This window comes from Heptranchias perlo, chromosome 3 (genome assembly GCF_035084215.1).
Source record: "Heptranchias perlo isolate sHepPer1 chromosome 3, sHepPer1.hap1, whole genome shotgun sequence".
NCBI lineage: Eukaryota > Metazoa > Chordata > Chondrichthyes > Hexanchiformes > Hexanchidae > Heptranchias > Heptranchias perlo.
The window spans coordinates 65,501,371-65,521,877 of NC_090327.1; the positions used below are offsets into that span (position 1 = coordinate 65,501,371).

At 40.6% G+C, this 20,507-nt stretch overlaps 1 protein-coding gene across 4 annotated transcripts in view; it reads right to left on the reverse strand.

Moving 5' to 3' along the window:
- lypla1 (lysophospholipase 1) overlaps positions 1-20,507 on the reverse strand; it is a 44,574-nt gene that overhangs the window by 23,545 nt on the left and 522 nt on the right. The window contains exons 1-5 of one of the 4 annotated variants that reach the window (XM_067980007.1): positions 20,206-20,445; positions 10,980-11,011; positions 3,152-3,217; positions 2,748-2,795; positions 376-446 (exon numbers count right to left, since the gene is read on the reverse strand). In XM_067980007.1, coding sequence (XP_067836108.1) covers positions 376-446; positions 2,748-2,795; positions 3,152-3,217; positions 10,980-11,011; positions 20,206-20,274 — 286 coding nt within the window. In that variant the 5' untranslated portion in view covers positions 20,275-20,445. Of the gene's footprint in view, positions 1-375; positions 447-2,747; positions 2,796-3,151; positions 3,218-10,979; positions 11,012-20,006; positions 20,035-20,205; positions 20,446-20,507 lie in introns of those variants that run through there. The other 3 variants (XM_067980016.1, XM_067980014.1, XM_067980023.1) reach the window with 3 other exon arrangements.

Sequence of the window (20,507 nt, forward strand, 5' to 3'; positions counted from 1 at the left end):
TATTAATCTTTAGAGTTGCAAATGAGTTATTTCATGTCAGCTGGTTTGGACCCTGGGGATGAAAATTTATTTCATTTCATTCGTGTACGAGTCGAAATGTTAAAGGTAGGCTAGTGGAGAAGGATAGAAAATTCCTTCGGCATGCTGGAAAACATATTACAAAAGTAACACATCTCAGAATATTGGCGTCTAAGGAGATGGTAGAGGAGCAACATAAATATTTAATGTTACTTATCAAAATTTTTCTGAAAAAGTTAATGATTGAGGCAAAAGTTTTAAAGCAGTCTTGTTCTAGAAAGTCTAAACATGGCTATAATTATTTACCAACACAATCAATTCTTGGCTTAATTAGGCAAAGATGTTTCTCCATCTTACCACTTTCTGCAGCATTTTTGATGCCTCCCTCATCTTCAAGAGCATCCACAGAAAGTCCAATGATATCAAACCTATGGGAAAAAAAGTTTTACTGACAAATTAGAAAGAACTTACTTTTGATTTTACTTAGGTTATCTCAGTTTGGGGAGGGCGTGTTTCTCATGTCTTCTCTTGTGAATACTTCAAGGAAGTAATCATTCTGAATAATTACGATTTTGTATTCAATCTCAATTTCAAACCCGTTTGCATCGTCTAGGTTTTTCACCTCTTCTCTGACTGCCATCTTACTGTTGTAATACTGATTTTTTTTTTGTTTAGACTTTGCTCTTATGCTTTTTTTCTAGTGCCCCTTTTAAAATGTTTCTGCATTTTCTTATGTCATCTCAGTGAACCCTTTCTCCCTGCAGGACTTGCAGGGGTAGTTTCCCCATATTTTTTAATTTGTTAATCCATTTAGCATTAAGTTTGTTTAGCCTCAACTTGCTAGTTTTAGGAAAGTATTCCTTTTAAAGGTGTTCCATTTGTCTTCAACTGACCCTCATTTCTTTAAATTTAGCCCTTTTCAAGTTATCTACCTGACTCCTGATCTTAAATATTTCTGACTCCCAGATCATGTTGAACGTGATCATTCAATGGTTGCTATTGCTTGGGGTGCTACACCTTCCATTGTCTGGGTCACTAACAAATGCCAGGTGAAGATAAGTACTGCCTCGTACATTGTAGTCAGTGCCCATTGCAAATGGATATTTAGCGAATAGCCTTGACAATGTCTGGATGAGCAGTTTTGACTGTATTTATAGTGAGCATAAATGATAAAGTTTTACAATATTTCTAGAAAGAAAGTCCTATATTACAACAGTGGCAACATTTCAAAAGTACTTCATTGGCTGTAAAGTGCTTTGGAACGTTTTGACGTCATGAAGGGTGCTATTTAAATATACAGGATACACTGCAGCAACTCAACAAGTTTACTTTGTTGTGACCTCCCAGCCCCACAATTTCTGCCATTACTCTGGCCACAGTGTGCCAGTAGTGAAGGAAGCAGATGGAGTCCAGTGGCAGGGGTACCGATCAAGCAAAGTGCTTCATCCTGCATACTGGATGCAGTTGATGATGCTGCACCCATCCAGGCGATCATTCCATCACACTCCTGAATTTAGCCCTGTAGATTGTGGATAGGCACTGATGGGTCAGAAGGTGAGCTACTTGTTGCAGAGTATCCAGTCTCTATTTTGGGGCCTCAACTTTTCACCATATTTATTAATGATTTGATTGAAAGAATAGAGAGTTTATATCCAAGTTTGCAGACAACATTGAATATTGTGTACAATTTTGGTCTCCTTACCTAAGAAACTATATACTTGCCATAGGGGGGGTGCAACGAAGGTTCACCAAACTGATTCCTGGGATGGCGGGATTATTGTATGAGGAGAGATTAAGTAGACTAGGCTTGTATTCTCTAGAGTTTAGAAGAATGAGAGGTGATCTCATTGAAACATACAAAATTCTTACAGGGCTCGACAGGGTAGATGCAGGGAGGATGTTTTCCCTGGCTGGGGAGACTAGAACCAGGGGTCACAGTTGCAGAATAAGGGGTAGGCCATTTAGGACTGAGATGAGGAAAAATTTCTTCACTCAGAGGGTGGTGAATCTTTGGAATTCTCTACCCCAGAGTGCTGTGGAGGCTCAGTCATTGAGTACGTTCAAAACAGAGATCGATAGATTTCTAGATATTAAAGGCATCAAGGGATATGGGGATAGTGCAGGAAAATGGCGTTATGGTAGAAGATTAGCCATGATCTTTTGAATGGCGGAGCAGGCTTGAGGGGCTGAATGGCCTATACCTGTTCCTAATATTCCTATGTTTCTCTGCCCTGCTCTTGTTGCCATGACATTGATATGGCTGATCCAGTTAAGTTTTGGTCAGTGGAGACCTCAACAATGTTAATGGTGGAGACTCAACGATGGTGGTGCCACCGAAATTCAGGAGAAGTGGTTGGGCCTTTTTTTGTTGGAGATGGTCACTGCATGACACTTATGTAGTGCAAATGTTACCTGCCACTTGACAGCCTAAGCCTGGATGTCGTTCAGGTCCTGCTGTAGATTGGCTTGGGCTGCTTCATTATTGGAAGAGTTGGGGATTGAAACTCAGTTTAAGGTTGAACAGGACACTACAAAAGCTACAAAAATATTTGATAGACAGAGGGAGGGATGAACTGGTTTGCAGCACTGCAGGAACCAAAAAATATTAAGGAACCTCCAATATTTACATTACTAATGCATTCCTGAAAATTCATACATCCCCATGGCATTTCAAGCCAACTAGCCCCCATAGTGGTTACAAATAAGAGTCATCCTATTCAAATACTTACCAAGATGACATATTCATTTTGAAGTTCATTGTGACAGGAGCAATAGGCCTAAAAAAACAAACATGGATCACGTGTATTTACATATAATGTGGTGCAGAAATTAGTAAGATTTAATCCTAGTTTCTATCTTAAAGCAAACAAAAATTAGAAATGAAAGTTCAGTCATGGGCCAAACATTTCTGGAACAATCTCAAAAAATTGGTAATAACAAAGCCTCATAATACAATTCAAACACTCTTCAAATTACTCAGTAAAGTAAGATTCATTTGTACAGGAAGCATGTGCCATTGACAATTTTTAATATATCTATTATACTGAATTGTACCAAATGTTCAGCTTTATTTTGGTATCTACAACTCAAAGTCAGAAATGGCCTATACAAAATTTTCCATTCAAGTACTTACGCATGTGGACATATATATTTCACATGTGGTGTCCTGATAGCTGCCAATCCCTCTGCCCAGCCATGTCTACAAAATATAAAACATGTAAAGACAGTAACTACAAATGTTGTGCATAAAAATCTGAAACATTCCCATTAAGATGGATGCCAGCCACACTCACTCGCTCATCCAGCAGGCCAATGTATACTTATGTTAGGCTAAGCAGTGAGTGACTGCAGACACTATATGAATGCACAACACACTCGCTGAATCTGGTGCCGTGCTCCACGCATGTGCACTTCCAGCTTGGGTTACAGGACAACGATCATAAGCGGAAAACCAAAACCAACTTTCTTCCCTAATTGCGAGGTGCCAATACCCCCATTACTGTCACTTGAAGTATGCTGGAGAAGTTTTGACTGACAGAAAATACAAGCTTTTATAAACGAGGTGGCTGCAGAGATATTGGATGCATTGATGCGATCTTCCAAAATTTCCTAAATTCTAGAACGGTCCCAGCGGATTGGAAGGTAGCAAATGTAACCCTGCTATTCAAGAAAGGAGAGAGAAAACAAGGGAACTACAGGCCAGTTAGCCTGACATCAGTCGTCCGGAAAGTGCTGAAATCGATTATTAAGTATGTGGTAACAGGGTACTTAGAAAATCATAATATGATTAGGCAGAGTCAATATGGTTTTATGAAAGAGAAATCATGTTTGACAAATCTATTAGCGTTTTTTGAGGATGTGACTAGCAAGGTAGATAAAGGGGAACCAATATTTGTATTTTCAAATGGCATTCGATAAGGTGCCACATAAAGGGTGGTTACACAAGATAAGGGCTCTTGGGGTTGGGGGTAATATATTAGCATGGTTAGAGGATTGGTTAACGGACAGAAGACAGTAGGGATAAATGGGTCATTTTTAGGTTGGCAGACTGTATCAGTGGAATGCCGCAAGGATCGGTGCTGGGCCTCAGCTATTTACAATCTATAATCTTAGATGAAGGGACCAAGTGTAATGTAACCAAGTTTGCTGACGATACAAAGCTAGGTGGGAAAGTAAGCTGTGAGGAGGACGCAGAGTCTGCAAAGGGATATTGACAGATTAAGTGTGTGGGCAAGAAAATGGCAGATGGAGTATAATGTGGGGAAATGTGAGGTTATTCACTTTGGTAGGAAGAATAGAAAAGCAGAATATTTTTTAAATGGCGAGAAACTATTAAATGTTGGTGTTCAGAGGGATTTAGGTGTCCTTCTACATGAAACACAAAGTTAACATGCAGATACAGTAAGCAATTAGGAAGGCAAATGGTATCTTGGCCTTTATTGCGAGGGGGTTGAAGTACAAGAGTAAGGAGGTCTTGCTGCAATTGCACAGGGATTTGGTGAGACCAGACCTGGAATACTGTGAACAGTTTTGGTCTCCTTATCTAAGGATGGATATATTTGCCTTAGAGGAGGTGCAACGAAGGTTCACTAGATTGATTCCTGGGATGAGAGGGTTGTCCTATGAGGAGAGATTGAGTAGAATGGGCCTATATTCTCTGGAGTTTAGAAGAATGAGAGGTGATCTCATTGAAACATGCAAGATTCTGAGAGGGCTTGACAGTGTAGATGCTGAGAGGATGTTTCCCCTAGCTGGAGAGTCTAGAACCAGGGGGCATAGTCGCAGGATAAGGGGACGGCCATTTAAGACTGAGATGAGGAAGAATTTCTTCACCCAGAGGGTTGTGAATCTTTGGAATTCTCGATCCCAGAGTGCTGTGAATGCTGAGTTGTTGAGTATATTCAAGGCTAAGATAGATAGATTTTTGGACTCTAGGGGAATCAAGAGATATGAGGATCGGGCGGGAAAGTGTAGTTGAGGTCGAAGATCAGCCATGAACTTTCTGAATGGCGGAACAGGCTCGATAGGCCATATGGCCTAGTCCTGCTCCTACTCATGTTCTTAAAATGAAAGCTATATTAGATTAATATATCCTGAGATATACCTCTAAGGTAGTAATCGCAGGATTACTCCCAGTGCCACGTGCTAGAGAGAGCTGAAATAGGAGAATAGACCAGATGAATGCGTGGTTTAAGAGATGGTATAGGAGGGAGGGGTTTAAATTCCTAAGGCATTGGGATCGATTCTGGAAAAGGCGGCACCTGTACAAGCTGGACGGGTTGTACCCAAGCAGAACCGGGACCAATATCCTCGCAAGTGCATTTGCTAGTTCTGTTGGGGAGGGTTTAAACTAGTATGGCAGGGGGATGGGAACCAAAGGGCAAGTACAGATAGGACAAATTCAGACCAGGAAACAGGAAGTAGAAAAGCAGTTAGTGACATAATTAGCGACTCAAAGGCAAAAGAAGCAAAGATTAAATAGTGTTCAGCACAGGAATTTGACGGGGTTAGAGGGTATATCCTTCAATGCAAGGAGTATTACAAACAAAGCAGATGAGCTAAGGGCACAGATAGACACATGGCAGCATGATATCATTGCTATAACGGAAACCTGGCTTAAAGAGGGGGATAATTGGCAGCTCAATATCCCTGGATATAGAGTTTTCAGGCAGGATAGAGTGGGTGATAAAAAGGAGTGGGGGGGGGGGGGGGTAGCATTATTGGTTAAAGAATCAATTGCAGTTGTGAGAAGGGATGATATGCTCAATGGATCATCAATCGAGGCCATATGGGTTGAGCTAAGAAATAAAAAAGGGGCAGTCACAATACTAGGAGTGTACTATAGAGCCCCGAGTAACGAAAGGGAGATAGAATAACAAATATGTAGGCAAATTTCTGAGTGCAAAAATAAGAGGGCAATAATAGTAGGGGACTTCAACTACCCTAACATCAACTGGGATTCAAACAGTGTGAGGGGTACAGAGGGCAAAAATTCTTGATCAGTGTCCAGGAGAACTTTTTTAGCCAGTACATGACAAGCTCAACAAGAGGGGATGCAATTCTAGATTTAGTCCTGGGAAATGAAGATGGGCAAGTGGGTGAAGTGACAGTGGGTGACCATATTGGGGAAAGTGACCACAATTCAGTTAGTTTTAGCATTATTATGGAAAAGGACAGAGTTAAATCAGGAGTAAATGTTTTAAATTGGGGGAAGGCAAATTTTACAGAACTAAGAGGTGATTTGGCAGAAGTGGACTGGACACAACTACTTGTGGAGAAACCAGTGGCAAGCCAGTGGGAGGCACGAAGAAGTGAAATTCTATGGGTACAATGCACACGTCCCCTCAAAGAAAAAGGGTGGCACTGCCAAATCTAGAGCCCCCTGGTTATCTAGAAGTATACAGGGCAAGATAAAGCAGAAAAAGAAAGCTTATGACTATCACAGAAAACTAAATACTGCAGAAAGCCTAGAGGAGTATAGAAATTACAGGGATGACATAAAAAAGGAAATAAGGAGAACAAAGAGAGTGCATGAAAAAATATTAGCTAGTAAGATTGAAGAAAACCCAAAGATGTTTTATCAGTACATTAAGAACAAGAGGATAGCTAAGGAAACAGTGGGATCTATCAGGGATGATAAGGATAACTTGTGTGTAGAAGCAGAGGATGTGGGTAGGGTTTTAAATGAATATTTTGTCTCCGTATTCACAAAGGAAAGGGATGATCCAGACATAGTATTTAAAGAGGAGGTGTGAACTATTGGATAAGGTAAACATAACGAGAGAGGAAGTACGAGAGGGACTGGAATCCTTGAAAGTTGATAAGTCATCAGGGCCGGATGGATTGTTTCCTAGGCTATTGAAGGAAGCCAGGGAGGAAATAGCGGATGCTCTGAGGATCATTTTCCAATCCTCACTAGATACAGGGGAGCTACTGGAGGACTGGAAGACTGCAAACGTATTACCATTGTTTAAAAAGGGTACGAGGGAAAGGCCGAACAATTATAGGCCTGTCAGTCTTACCTCGGTAGCGGGCAAACTATTAGAATCAATACTGAGAGATAGGATAAACTGTCACTTGGAAAGGCATGATTTAATCAGGGATAGTCAGCATGGATTTGTTCAGGGAAGGTCATGCCTTACAAATCTGATTGAATTCTTTGAGAAAGTGACAAGGAGGATTGATGAGGGTAGTGCAGTGGATGTTGTCTATATGGATTTTAGTAAGGCATTTGATAAGGTACCACATGGCAGACTGGTCAGAAAGGTAAAAGACCATGGGATACAAGGAAATGTGACGAATTGGATCCAAAATTGGCTCAGTAACAGGAAACAAAGGGTAAAAGTCAATGGATATCTTTGCGAATGGAAAGCCGTTTCCAGTGGTGTGTCACAGGGATCAGTGTTGGGTCCCTTGCTGTTTGTGGTATTTGGACTTGAATGTAGGGGGTATGATTGGCAAATTTGCAGAAGACACAAATATTGGCCATGTAGTTGATAGTGAAGAGGATAGCCCTAGACTCCAAGAAGATATCAATGGGTTAGCGGAGTGGGCGGAAAAGTGGCAAATGGAGTTCAACCCAAAGAAGTGTGAGGTAATGCACTTAGGAGGGCAAACAGTAAAAGGGAATACGCAGTAAACAGGAATATACTGAGGGGGTAGAGGAAGTGAGAGACCTTGGAGTGCATGTGCACAGGTCCCTGAAGGTGGCAGTACAGGTAGATAAGGTTGTGAAGAAGGCATACAGAATGCTCTCTGTTATTAGCTGAGGTATAGAATACAAAAGCAGGGATGTAATGATGGAACAGTATAAAACACTGGTAAGGCCACAGTTGGAGTATTGTGCGCATTTCTGGTCACCACATTACAGGAAGGACGTAATTGTCCTGGAGAGTGTGCAGAGAAGATTTACAAGAATGTTGCCAGGGCTTGAAAATTGCAGCTACGAGGAGAGATTGGATAGGCTGGGGTTGTTTTCCTTGGAGCAGAGGAGGCTGAGGTGTACAAAATTATGAGGGGCCCAGATAGAGTAGACAGGAAGTACCTCTTTTCCCTAGCGGAGAGTTCAAGAACTAGAGGACATAGATTTAAGCTGATTGGCGGAAGGATTAGAGGGGACATGAGGAAAAACTTTTTTACCCAGAGGGTGGTGGGTGTATGGAATTCGCTGCCCGAATTGGTGGTAGAGGCAGGGACCCTCAACTCTTTTAAAAAGTAGCTGTAAGCTGCAGGGCTACGGACCGGGTGCTGGAAGGTTGGATTAGAATGGGCAACTGGTTGTTCTTCGAGCCGGCGCGGACAAGATGGGCCGAATGGCCCCTTTCTGTGCTGTATCTTTTCTATGGTTCTATGGTTGTAAAAACTTTGGTTGTAAAAACAGAAAGGCAGATTATTATCTGAATGGTGATAGATTGGGAAAAGGGGACGTGCAAGGAGACCTGGGTGTCCTTATACACCAGTCGCTGAAAGCAAGCATTCCGGTGCAGCAAGCTGTTAGGAAGGCGAATGGTATGTTGGCCTTCATTGCAAGAGGATTTGAGTACAGGAGAGGGACGTCTTACTGCAGTTATACAGGGCTTTGGTGACACCACATCTGGAGTATTGTGTGCAGTTTTGGTCTCCTTATCTTGGAAGGATGTCCTTGCCATGGAGGGAGTGCAACAAAGGTTTACCAGACTGATTCCTGGGATGGCAGGACTGACGTATGAGGAGAGATTGGGTCGACTAGACCTATATTCACTAGAGTTTAGAAGAATGAGAGGTGATCTCATCGAAACATATAAAATTCTAACAGGACTAGACAGACGAGATGCAGGGAGGATGTTCCCGATGGCTGGGGAGTCTAGAACTAGGGGTCACAGTCTCAGGATATGGGGTATGTCATTTAGAACAGAGATGAGGAGAAATTTCTTCACTCAGAGGGTGGTGAACCTGTGGAATTCTCTACCACAGAAGGCAGTGGAGGGAAAGTCAATAGATGTATTCAAGAAGGAGATAGATATATTTCTTAATGCTAAAGGGATCATGGGATATGGGGAAAAAGCGGGAACAGGGTACTGAGTTAGACGATCAGCCATGATCATTTTGAATGGCAGAGCAGGCCCGAAGGGCCGAATGCCTACTCCTGCTCTTATTTTCTATGTTTCTATGGTTCTATTATATTTTTGTGCAGTGTTGTGTCATGTGCATTAGTTTAAAAAGTTAAGAAATTTCAGTAACAGACTAAGTTTTTGTTGGGTGTGCTGGTACTATATTTTTCAGGGTGGGGAGGATTGCATTGTGCACAGCATTACTCAGTAGCACGGTTGAATGCTTGAGGACAGCCGTCACAATGCATATTACAACATCACCAATAACTGGACAATAAGTGAGGATGCAGTATGTATGTCTATGTAAATATGTCCATCTATATAGATATCTTCATATATAAAATCTTTCATCTAGCACATAGTCATCATACACCTAACATCATATTTTGATAGATGCAAAACAACCTTTAAAAAAAATCAACCATGTACCAGATTTGAAAGCAATGTCAATAGAGATCTTCTTGTAAAAGGAAATAAAAACTAGAAATTCTACCTTCATTCCCTTTCATTTTGAAGATGTTTCAGTCCCCTTTTAAATGCATTTCTAAAGCCTGAAAGTGCTGTTTTCACACCATTTTCAATTCTCTTTCCTGCCTATTTGAGATCTTTGTCCATCATCCAGCATTTCTCCCCCACATCTTTTGCTTTTTAAAAAGTCTATTTACAGCCTCTTGTAATAGTAGTTAGCATACTCAATTCCTTACCATTACCTGTGGTTTTCCCCTTTCCAGTCTGTTCAGTCCTATTAAGTGGCTCACTTTCTCATTCACAGTTCTGACAAAAAGGGCTACACCCAAAAGATGAATCTGTCCTTTCAGATGCAGCAGAAAATTCACTTCCCAGATTTTGTGTTTTTATTTCACTGATGTGTACGTTGGTTATTAAGATTTGACCTTGGTTTCCAGGTTTGTTTGGTTTTTATTTAGGTGCTGCTTGTGCACGAGTGGTTGTGAGATGCATGAGCTCTTGTGTAGCATTGATGTGTTTTTTATATATATTACTGATGGTGCAGAATGCTTAAAGACAGCCACAATGAGGGAGTTGCCATAGTAAATTATGGAGAGATCCAGCACTAGCTGTTTGATTTATTTTTAAACTGCCAGCGGCTTGCAGGAAAGCAGTTCTAGTCTGTTCACACTCACATATAGAATAAACTACATATTCCAGGTACAGAGACGAACTCGTATTTCATGCTGCTTTGGCCACATAAGCCATGATAAAGTATTATCCAATACACAAAAGATTTAAACTGGTTGATGCTGAGTTTGCATTATGAGATGTATGGATCTGAATTGGTATTTATGAATGTTTTCAAAAATTAGCTACTATATGTGCTTTGTCTACATTTTCGGTTAAATCCTGTCTGGTGTATTTTTATTACGATAGGCACTAATAGAATTGTTACAGGTTTTTCTATTTAGTAGTGAATGTATAGAATTAATCAAGTAATAACAATCACATTATGGTGTGGTATTCACTGTGCCAATAGCTCATCCATATGCATGCTCATCACATGCAAGCCTAGAGAGAGTGAGTTTTGGGGTGCTTTTTGATCATGGAGACCAACCCTGTCCTTAGACACGGGTGTGTCTGTGTGTGTGGAAAAAGTACAGGAACCTTAGCCAATTTTACTCAGTCTGTAGCTGAGGGACACCAAGGGCAATTGTAATGCCCCTTCCTCACCCTGACAATAATTAGCTAACCTAGCACATGTCAGGAATTAAACATGGGACCTTCTTGGTCTCCATACCACACGAGTACATTTATTGAGCCATGGAGGAACTCTACATGGCTGACTATAACAAAGTTTCAAAGTACTGTCTTTGAAGTGATATACAGTACACCAGAACTTCTACGAAAGTCTCCTCTTACCCAGTGTCTCCTAATCCATGTAGAAAGATAACCTGCAAGTAAAAGGGGAGAAGCCCTGTAAGAATGACTTTTAAATTGGCATTACTAGTAAATTGTCTCATTTGTCAATGTAAACACCCTAAACAAAAATTTGCTTAAATTTTCTGCACAGAAAATGCTCCTCATAAAAAATTAGTGCAAAACCATAAATAAGTTTATGACACAGAATTGCATACAATCAGGACATGCCTGCATTTTTTTTAAGCAAGGTCAAAATTAAAATTCACAAAACCAAGCTGTTTCTAACTTACTTATGTTTGTCATTGTCCATTGACATTATTAACCAACATTTTTAACAACAAATTAGGGGAGCCATTTCTTTTTGTTGATTAGAAGCATCATATCCAGTCACATTTGTTCACTGCCTAACCACTTGTGAGAAGGTGGGGTTTGTGCACTCTCAAGTCTGAAATTATTTCTATAAATTTGATTGGTTTCATTGTTGCACTACAAGTTGTTACTGACATCTTTAGCACAATACTATTCTATCTTAGATTACAAATGGAGCAGCATATTGTATACTTGTAGATCGCCAGTGATGTTGCACAAGGGGACTCAAATCGATGAACTGGTTCGAAATGTCAGCGAGTGAAGTCCAAAACTAAAGCTCTCAATAACACAACAATGAACTTGCAAAAATAAAATGCATTAGCAAAAACAGGTTATTGCCTACTAAATAAAAAGAATATGTATGTGCAGATCACCAGTCAGTTTAAAAAAAGCCAAGAGTGAATTATTCGGGGGTAAAAGGTAAAATCACTGTATAAAAATGAATAATGGTGTAAATTGTGTATACATAGATCAGAGGCCACGCATGCATGATAGGCCACAATTCTGGCCCAAGGTTGGGGGGGCAGGGGGAAGCAGGAGGGGAGGCAGGGGAAGAGAACCAAGCCAGAAATCCAGAAGGCTGTAATACCTACCAAATGGGTGAAACTCTGTAGGAAAACATTATTCCAGAGATTTCAAATACACAAGAGACACTTTTTGACCAGTAAACAGACTCAAATGTTCAAATGGAACATGTAAACACAATTAATAGCTTCAATCAACACCAAGAATCAGAAGGGTGGGAGATTGATCTATAGCTTAACTCCACAGTCATAGAGTAAGACCACACCTACAATACCAACATAATATTCTTCCTTATTTGTGCAACTTCATATACAAAGAGCAGTACAAAGTACTGCAGACTTGGAGGTGGGATTCTGAAGATCTAAAAGTACATGCCAGCTTGCAGCACTGCAAAGCTGAAGTGTTTATCACCCTGATCTGACAAGCCAGGACAATAATATTTAGTAAAAGCATACAGGTTACTTAAAGTAATTGCTTTACTGAAAGCATGAAAAAAGTCCTCTGCTTATCAAGTAATATGTGACCATGGGTCGAGTAGAATAGCATGCAACTTATCACGGTGCTTTCAGGCCAGGCATAAAGTAACATAAGGAGATACATCATACTGTTCTACTAACCAGTTTGTTAAAGTTATTTAGTGATTGTTTGTTTGGGGAATTAAAACCACCAACGAAAATAACTCCTCATTGCAACCATCTTTTTCTTCTTACACATGCTGTTTAATCAAAGCTGGTTATTTTAATTCACTTGGGCTGAAATGACTGCCACAAAAACTCTCATCACCCATCTTTGGCAGATGTGGTGTGATGTAAATGGTTGGCTCCATCCATATAGAAACTTTAAATCCAATGTAGATCAACATGTAATAAAAGAAAGACTTGCATTTATATAATGTCTTTCACAACCTTGGGACATCCCAAAGCGCTTTACAGCCAATGAAGTACTTTTGAAGTGTAGTCAGTGTTGTAATGTAGGAAACACGTCAGCCAATTTATACACAGCAAGGTCCCACAAATAGCAATGAGATAATGACCACATATAGGGGTGTTGGTTGAAGACACAATTGAGAACTTCCCTGCTCTTCTACAAATGGGATCTTTTACGTCCAACTGAAAGGACACACGGGGCCTCAGTTTAATGTCTCATTTGAAAGACAACACCACCGACAGTGCAGCACTCCTTCAGTACTGTACTGAAGTGTCAGCCTAGATTTTATGCTCAAGTCTCTGGAGTGGGACTTGAACCCACAATCTTTTGACTCAGGGGAAAGTGCTACAACTGAGCCAAGGCTGACAACTTGTACTGCTAAAGATCATCTTTATGTGGACAAGGTTAGCCAAGCACACTCAGACTTCCACTGTAAGTAGGTTTGGGTCAGTGATAAGCCACACCATTGGTCCTATTGATATTTGAGTTCATAAGCTCTTCACCTATTTGGTATCCATGGGACCTTAGGTGATGGCCATTGATATTTGCACACATTTTCTGTACAGCAAAGACAAGAATCTGTTCTTGGGAAAGGAAAAATTTGAACTTTAGCTTACCCTTCAAGGAGTCGGTATTCCAAGTGGCAAGAATGTCCATTTGCAATAACAACTAATTTGGGTGGTAAGAAAGCATTCTGACAGGAATCTTTACAGTTCTGTAATGGAGCAAGCTTTGAGGCAAGTTGTGGATGCTGGCCAATATAGCATCCAGACAAACACCAAATCCAGCTACGCTCGTAACTAACAGCCTTGGGTGCATTGAGCACGTCTCCACCTCCCCAGATCTTGAACTGATCCTTTCAAGAAACCTAACGGCTAGGACACGGCAATTGGGGGGTGGTCACTCTGGCTGTCTGCCTCTCTTCCGCGGTCTTCTCCACACCCTAGTGGCCCTGGAGAGGGAGCACGCGGTGTCCACCTTCCGCGACCGCTGGGCACCACAGGGAATGGAGTGTCTTACTGACATGAGCAATAACATTGATTTAGTTTTATAAGTTTCCTTTTTTTGGTTGAAAGTACATTTTATGTCTGAGTTCCTTTATTAGTTGTGCCCCTTAAAAGAGGGGGGACATGTATAAATTTGTTTCTTCTGTTGATGACACTGAGGCAACCCAGTGTCATCCTTATGGATCATTTGAAAAAAAAGGATGTAGTCAACATTTCAATCCTTTGACCTTTTCTCAGGACTAGATGACACAGATGAGCAGCATTTAAATAGGACCACAAGGGAAAGGGGGTAGGCAAAAAGAAGAAATAACAGACACACAGGAAAAGAAATAGAATGATCTGTTAAGTGCTTGGGTAGAGAATAGAAGTTGATTAAATGGCAGAATGGGAGAAATCAATTAAATATACAAGACAGAGAGAGCTAAAGGGTGATAGGTAAAAAGGGAGGCATGAAAAATTGGCATAGTGGCGCAGGCAACAGTGGCTGGGAGTCTGGTGGAAGAAAAAAAGAAAGCAAGTCAACAGCAAGGGCGCAGACCACCCCACAATATTTCTGGTTACCATGAGTGCACACCTGGACTGCTCTCTAAAAGGAGGGGAGTATGTTTCCGTCCAGACATTTATCCTATTCTTCTGGGACAAAATAATATGCATGAGGGGGGTGTGGGGGGAGAAGAGAAGGTGAATCCAGGAAAGAATTATACAACTGTCAACTATGTAGGGCTTTAAATGATACTGTTTGCCAATATTATATATTTTAAGTTTGTTATTATGGATTGGGGTAAAGGAATTAATATTGAGTTATTGGATGGAAAAGTTTATCTACCAGAGTAAATAATCAACTTTTGCCTTCAAATATCCAGCAGTATGGCCTTCCATTTTATTAAGCAATTTGGAATAAGTAAAAGATACAGAAATAACTAATTAACAGCAGCTACAAAATAAAAATGCTACACCTAATCAGTCAAATGTCACACCTTCTCTCCTACTCTTTTCAGCCCCAGTGGTGTCCTGCACTAATGACATTAGTTCTAATACTAAACTTGAAAAGAAGTTAAGTGATGATAAACTATGATTAACAAACATTTTCCAAAAGTAGGGAGGAAACAAAAACTAAAATAGAAACTGATAAGAGACAGAAACAACTCCAACAACTGAAAATACAGAAAAATTTGAAAAGTAAGGATACATTAAAAGCAAATAAAACTCAGGAGAAATTGGGAGCGCAAAATTAAGGGGTAGAAACACATTGTCCCAATAGATCATTGGTGTTTTTATGTAACATTTATTTTTTGAGGGGATGGAAGGAAAGGAATATAACTTATGAAAATGTTAAACAGGTAAAGACCAGCTGGTTCATCTATCAGTCCCATATAGTTGTGATGTCTTATGCATCACATCAAGAGAATCCTTACCCCCGAAATGCCAATGTAGTCTCCTGGGAGAGACAAAAAAACAGGTCACTAACCAAGGACAATCAGGGAAAAAACATTTTGAACATTCCCCTCTTGTCCCTTTAGGCAATCGAAACTAGTCCAGGAAATCACATTGACCATGACTTATATTAATTGATACCTTCCTCTTCTACGATGTGATCTTCCCCCAGCCAGGAACAAATCCAACTCTCTCTTAAAAGGTACACAGTGAATTAGCACTCACTGCACAAGCCGGTAACATGTTCCACAGACCTACTCTATAGGAAAAGAACAACTGCCTAACATCCAACCTATTTCTTCCCGTGTGTAATTTATATGCATGCCCCCTGGTCCTCCTCAACCTATCTAATTGATCAATGTTCACACAATCTACTCCCTTCATTATTTTATTGACTTCAAATCAAATCGTCTGAGCATACAAGTCTCTAAAGTACGTAGACCCAGCTCTTTAAGCCTATCTGGGTAGCTAACATGTTTTAAACTGCAAATCATTCTTATGGTCCTCCTCTGAACCTTTTTCAAAGCCCCAATATTATCCACCATGTGAGGGGACCAGAACTGGACAGTATTCTAAAAGAGGCCTAACCAAGGTCTTGTACAAGGACAAAATGATAGGTTTCATTCTGTAATGGATGGTCCTATGAATGCAGCCCAGCATCCCATTTGCTTTATCTATAGCTTCATAGTATTGGTCGTGAATCTTTAGAGATTTATGAACTATGATCATTTTCTTTCATCATAGGCTTCAGTTCTGTTCCTTATAAGGTGTAAATATGCTTAGCGTTAGTCGTGCCCATGTGCGTAACACTGCACTGCTCTAAGTTAAATACCATTTACCAAACGTAGGCCCATTCCCCCAACACATCAAGATCTGCTTTCAGTTGTTTAGTCTCCACCACAATCCAAACACCAGCACAAATCTTCCTATCATCCCCAACACTTTCATCGAGGTCATTAATATAGATAATAAAAAACAAAGGTCCTAACACGGATCCCCGCGTGACACCGTTGGTAACCAGTCTCCAAACAGATCCACAGCCATTGGTAACAACCTTCTGTCAACAGGCATGCAGCCAATTCTTTATCCACTCTAGCAACTTCCCACTAATTCCACTGATTCTATCTTGTGGAGTAACCGATTGAGAAAATTATGCTTTCTGAAAATCCAGATGGATAACGTCTGTCTATCTGTGAATATAATATGATTGAATTTGATATTATGTTTAAGAGAGAGGAGGGAGAGTCACAAGCCAAGGTTTTAAATTTAAATAGGTATCAAGCTAAAAGAAAAGGTTTACACAAGTCCAAGGAAAAGTGGAAATCCAGCAGACTGGGAGAGCTATAAAAAGCAACAAAGGAACAAAGAAAGTAATGAGGTGCAAAAAGGGAATATGAAAAAAACCTTGCAAGGGATATTAAACCTAACAGCAAAAGTTTTTATAAAAATAATGAGAGAGGGTGGTAAAGAGGAATGTGGGCCCATTAAAGACAGATGCAAACGAGACTATGATATAGTAGCCATTACAGAGACCTACCTACAAGATGGGCACGATTGGAAGCTAAATATTCCAGGCTATAAGATCTTTGGAAAAGATAAGGAAACTGGGAAAGGGGTAGGAGTAGTAATACTGATAAAAGGCACATTATAGCAGTAGAAAGAAATAATTTTAATAAGGATGAGCAGGCAGCGTAAACACTTTGGGTAGAATTAGGAATCGCAAAGGATGCAAGACTCTGGTAGGAGTTGTCTACATATCTCCTGATACTAGTAATGTAGCGGTAGGATGTATAAATATGGAGATCAGAGAAGCATATAGCAAAAACAATGCAGTTATAATTTTTACCTAGACAGGGAGAAGCAGGACAGCTCAGTAAAGCCAGCAAATTTCTAGAGTGTATTCGGGACAGTTTCTGGGAACAATAAGTTTTAGAAGCGATAAGGGAACAGATTTAGTCACCATGATATGATTGAATTTGAGAGGGAAATAGTAAGAGTCACAAATCAAGGTTTTAAATTTCGAAGGGATGAGACATAAATTGACCACAGTAAACAGGGCTGAACTGTTAATGGGTAAACCTACAAACAATGGGAGTATTTGGCACAATACAAAACCAATACATACCCCTAAAAGACAAAAGCAATCATGTTCAACAAATGAGGTACGAGGCAGTATCACGCTAAAAGAAAACACTTCCATAAATGCAAGGAAAAGTGGAAAACCAGCAGTCTGGGGGAGCTATTAAAGGCAACAAAGGGATACAAAGCAAGTATTGAGGTGCAAAAAGGAAATATGAAAAAAACTTGCAAGGGCTATCAAAGCGAACAGTAAAAGTTTTTATAACTATATTAAGAGAAATAGAATGGCAAAGGGGATTGTGGGCTCATTAAAGGCAGATGCAGGTGATACTGTAATCGAAAATAAAGAAATGGCAGACTTGTTATACAAGTACTTTGTATCCTTTTTCACATTAGAGGGAGAGGATAAAATACCAGCGATACAAGGGAAAATAAAAGAAATAGGTGAGGAAATTGGAGATGCGTTAATCAGAATTTTCCAAAGCTCCCTTGATTCAGGAATTGTGCCGTTAGATTGGAAAATTAAAAATGTCACTCCATTATTTAAGGAGAGAGGAAGTGAAAAACCAGGTAAAGTAAAGGCAGACCTGTCAGTCTAACATCAGTTTTCAGGAAGTTACTGGAATCTGTCATTAGGGACAAAGTGACTGAACACTTGGATAAGTATGAGCTGATCAGAAAGTCAGCGTGGATTTATAAAGGATGTCTGACTAATCTAGCTAAATTTTTTGAGGAGATCACTAACATGATGGATAAGGGAGTGTCTATGGGTGTTATCTATATGTTCTTCCAAGAGTCATTTGATAAGGTTCAGCATATGAGCTTATTAGCTAAAATGAAAGCACACAAAATTGGAGGTAACCTTGCAATGTGAATTAGAAATTGGTTGGGAGGTAGGAGACGGGGAGTAGAGATAAAGTGAATGTAGGATGTGACAAGTAGTGTTCCCCAGGGATCTGTACTAGGGCCTCAGCTTTTCTCCATATATATCAATGACTTGGATGAAGGAATAGTGTTGTATATTCAAGTCTGCAGATGACACTAAGGTAGGAGGCCCAGTAAATTGTGTAGATGGGAGCAAGATTACAAAGGGACATAGACAGATTAGGTGAGTGGGAAAAACTATGGGAAATGGTGTTCCACGTGGGAAAGTGTGAGATCATCCACAATGGATCCAAGAAAAACAAATCGGAATGTTTTCTTAATGGTGAGAAACTAGGAACTGTGAGAGAGCAAAGAGATTTGGGTGTCCATGTGCACAAATCACTAAAACCTAGTTCACAGGTACAAAAAGTAATCAAAAAGGCTAATGGAATGGCCTTTATCTCAAGGGGCTGGAACACAAAGGGGAGGATGGTACAGAGCCTTGGTCAGACCCCATCTGGAGTACTGCATTCAGTTTTGGACACCACACCTCAGGAAGGATTTAATGGCCTTGGAGGGGGTACAGCAAAGAGTCACCAGAATGATCCCAGGGCTTTGAGTGTTAAATTATGAGGACAGGTTACATAAACTTGGCTTATATTCCCTTGAGTATAGAAGATTGAGGGTGATCTAATCGAGGTGTTTAAATGCTAAAAGAATTCAATAGGGTAGATACAGAGAAACTATTTCCTCTGGTGGGGGTCAATCTTAAAATTAGAGTTGGGCCATTCAGGAGTGAAATCAGGAAGCACTTTTTCACACAAAGGGTAATGGAAATATGGAACTCTCTTCCCCAAAAAGCTGAGATTGCTGGGACAATTGAAATTTTCAAGACTGAGAGCATTACATTTTTGTTAAGTAAGGGTATCAAGAGATATGGAACAATGGCGGGTAAATAGAGTCGAGGTACAGATCAGCCAGGATCTAACTGATTGGCAGAACAGACTTAAAGGGCTGAATTGCCTATCCTGTTTCTATGTTCTACCAGGCTTCCGTCAGCTGCTAACCTGGTGACGTCTTCAAAAAATTCAATCAAGATAGTAAGACACAATCTTCTTTTCCAGAAGCAATGCTGGGTGTCCTTGATGACTCCTTCATCTAGGTAATAATATAGAACATCTATTGTGATCCATTAAAGCATCTTACCTATGAACGGTCAAACTAATAGGCTTATACAGCCTTGATCTGCCTTGTCCCTTTTGAAAACTGGATTTATGCACACATCCTTCCAGTCTAAGGGAACAGTCCCTGACCCTAGTGAACTGTTACAGATGCAAGCAAGACACAAGTAAAGCAAATGTCTCTCTAAGAACCCTCAGGTGACTGTCATTTGGCCTGGCAACCTGAGCTATTTTAAGGTTTCTAATCCTTTCTAAGATGACATCCCCATTATCTTAACATTTACAATTTTTCTGTTAACAACTTCTCGCTGGTAGCTGATCATGGTCTTCAAGATTGAAGACTGATGCGAAGTAATCATTTAATACCTCAACCTTCCCATGGGAGTCCATTTGAATCCGTCTCTGGGAATCTTTCAATGTCCTTAGAGTCTTCAATGGTTCTGACAACTAAAGCAGTTAAGAAAGCTGTTACCATTTCTATCCCAATTGTCTACTATCCTCTTCTCCAGTGACCTTTTAAGCAGCTCTGATAGCAGCTTTCGTTTCCTCTAATTTTGCATTGTATATGTTTGTTTCCCCGAGAATTACATCCTTATTAATTCACGAAGAGGTGAAAAAGTCTCAAGTAATATACAACTTACCATAGATGGTAACTACCTAGAAATACCAGCAAACCTCCCCCCCCTCCACTGCATTCCCTCGGCACATGTTTTCTCAGTATGTGATTTAGTCAGTATTCTTGGGATCAGCGCACTATTCCGGTTGTGCCGTGAACCGGACAATATTAAGCACTGAAAGTTGCACCCGCCCTTTGTCCATCGCCTTCCAGGTGAGACTCACCGCGGCCGTTGCTTTCTTTGCAGCGGGGATAATGGCAGGAACCGGCGCTGACATGTTGTTACCACACATACACAACAAAAAAAAAAGAAAAACGTCCAGCTAACCCCGGGTCACCTCCACCACACACAGGACACCACACGCCCACCGCCGCTCTCAGCGTGCGCTCCGCTCCGCTCCTCAGCCGTTAACATCCACGGTCCCGCGCCGCCGCACAACTCACCACCGGATGTCCCGCCCCTCCCCTCTTGATCCGAATTTGACGCCTCCGCCGCCTGAAGCCCGGCTCGGACGTTGTGATTGGC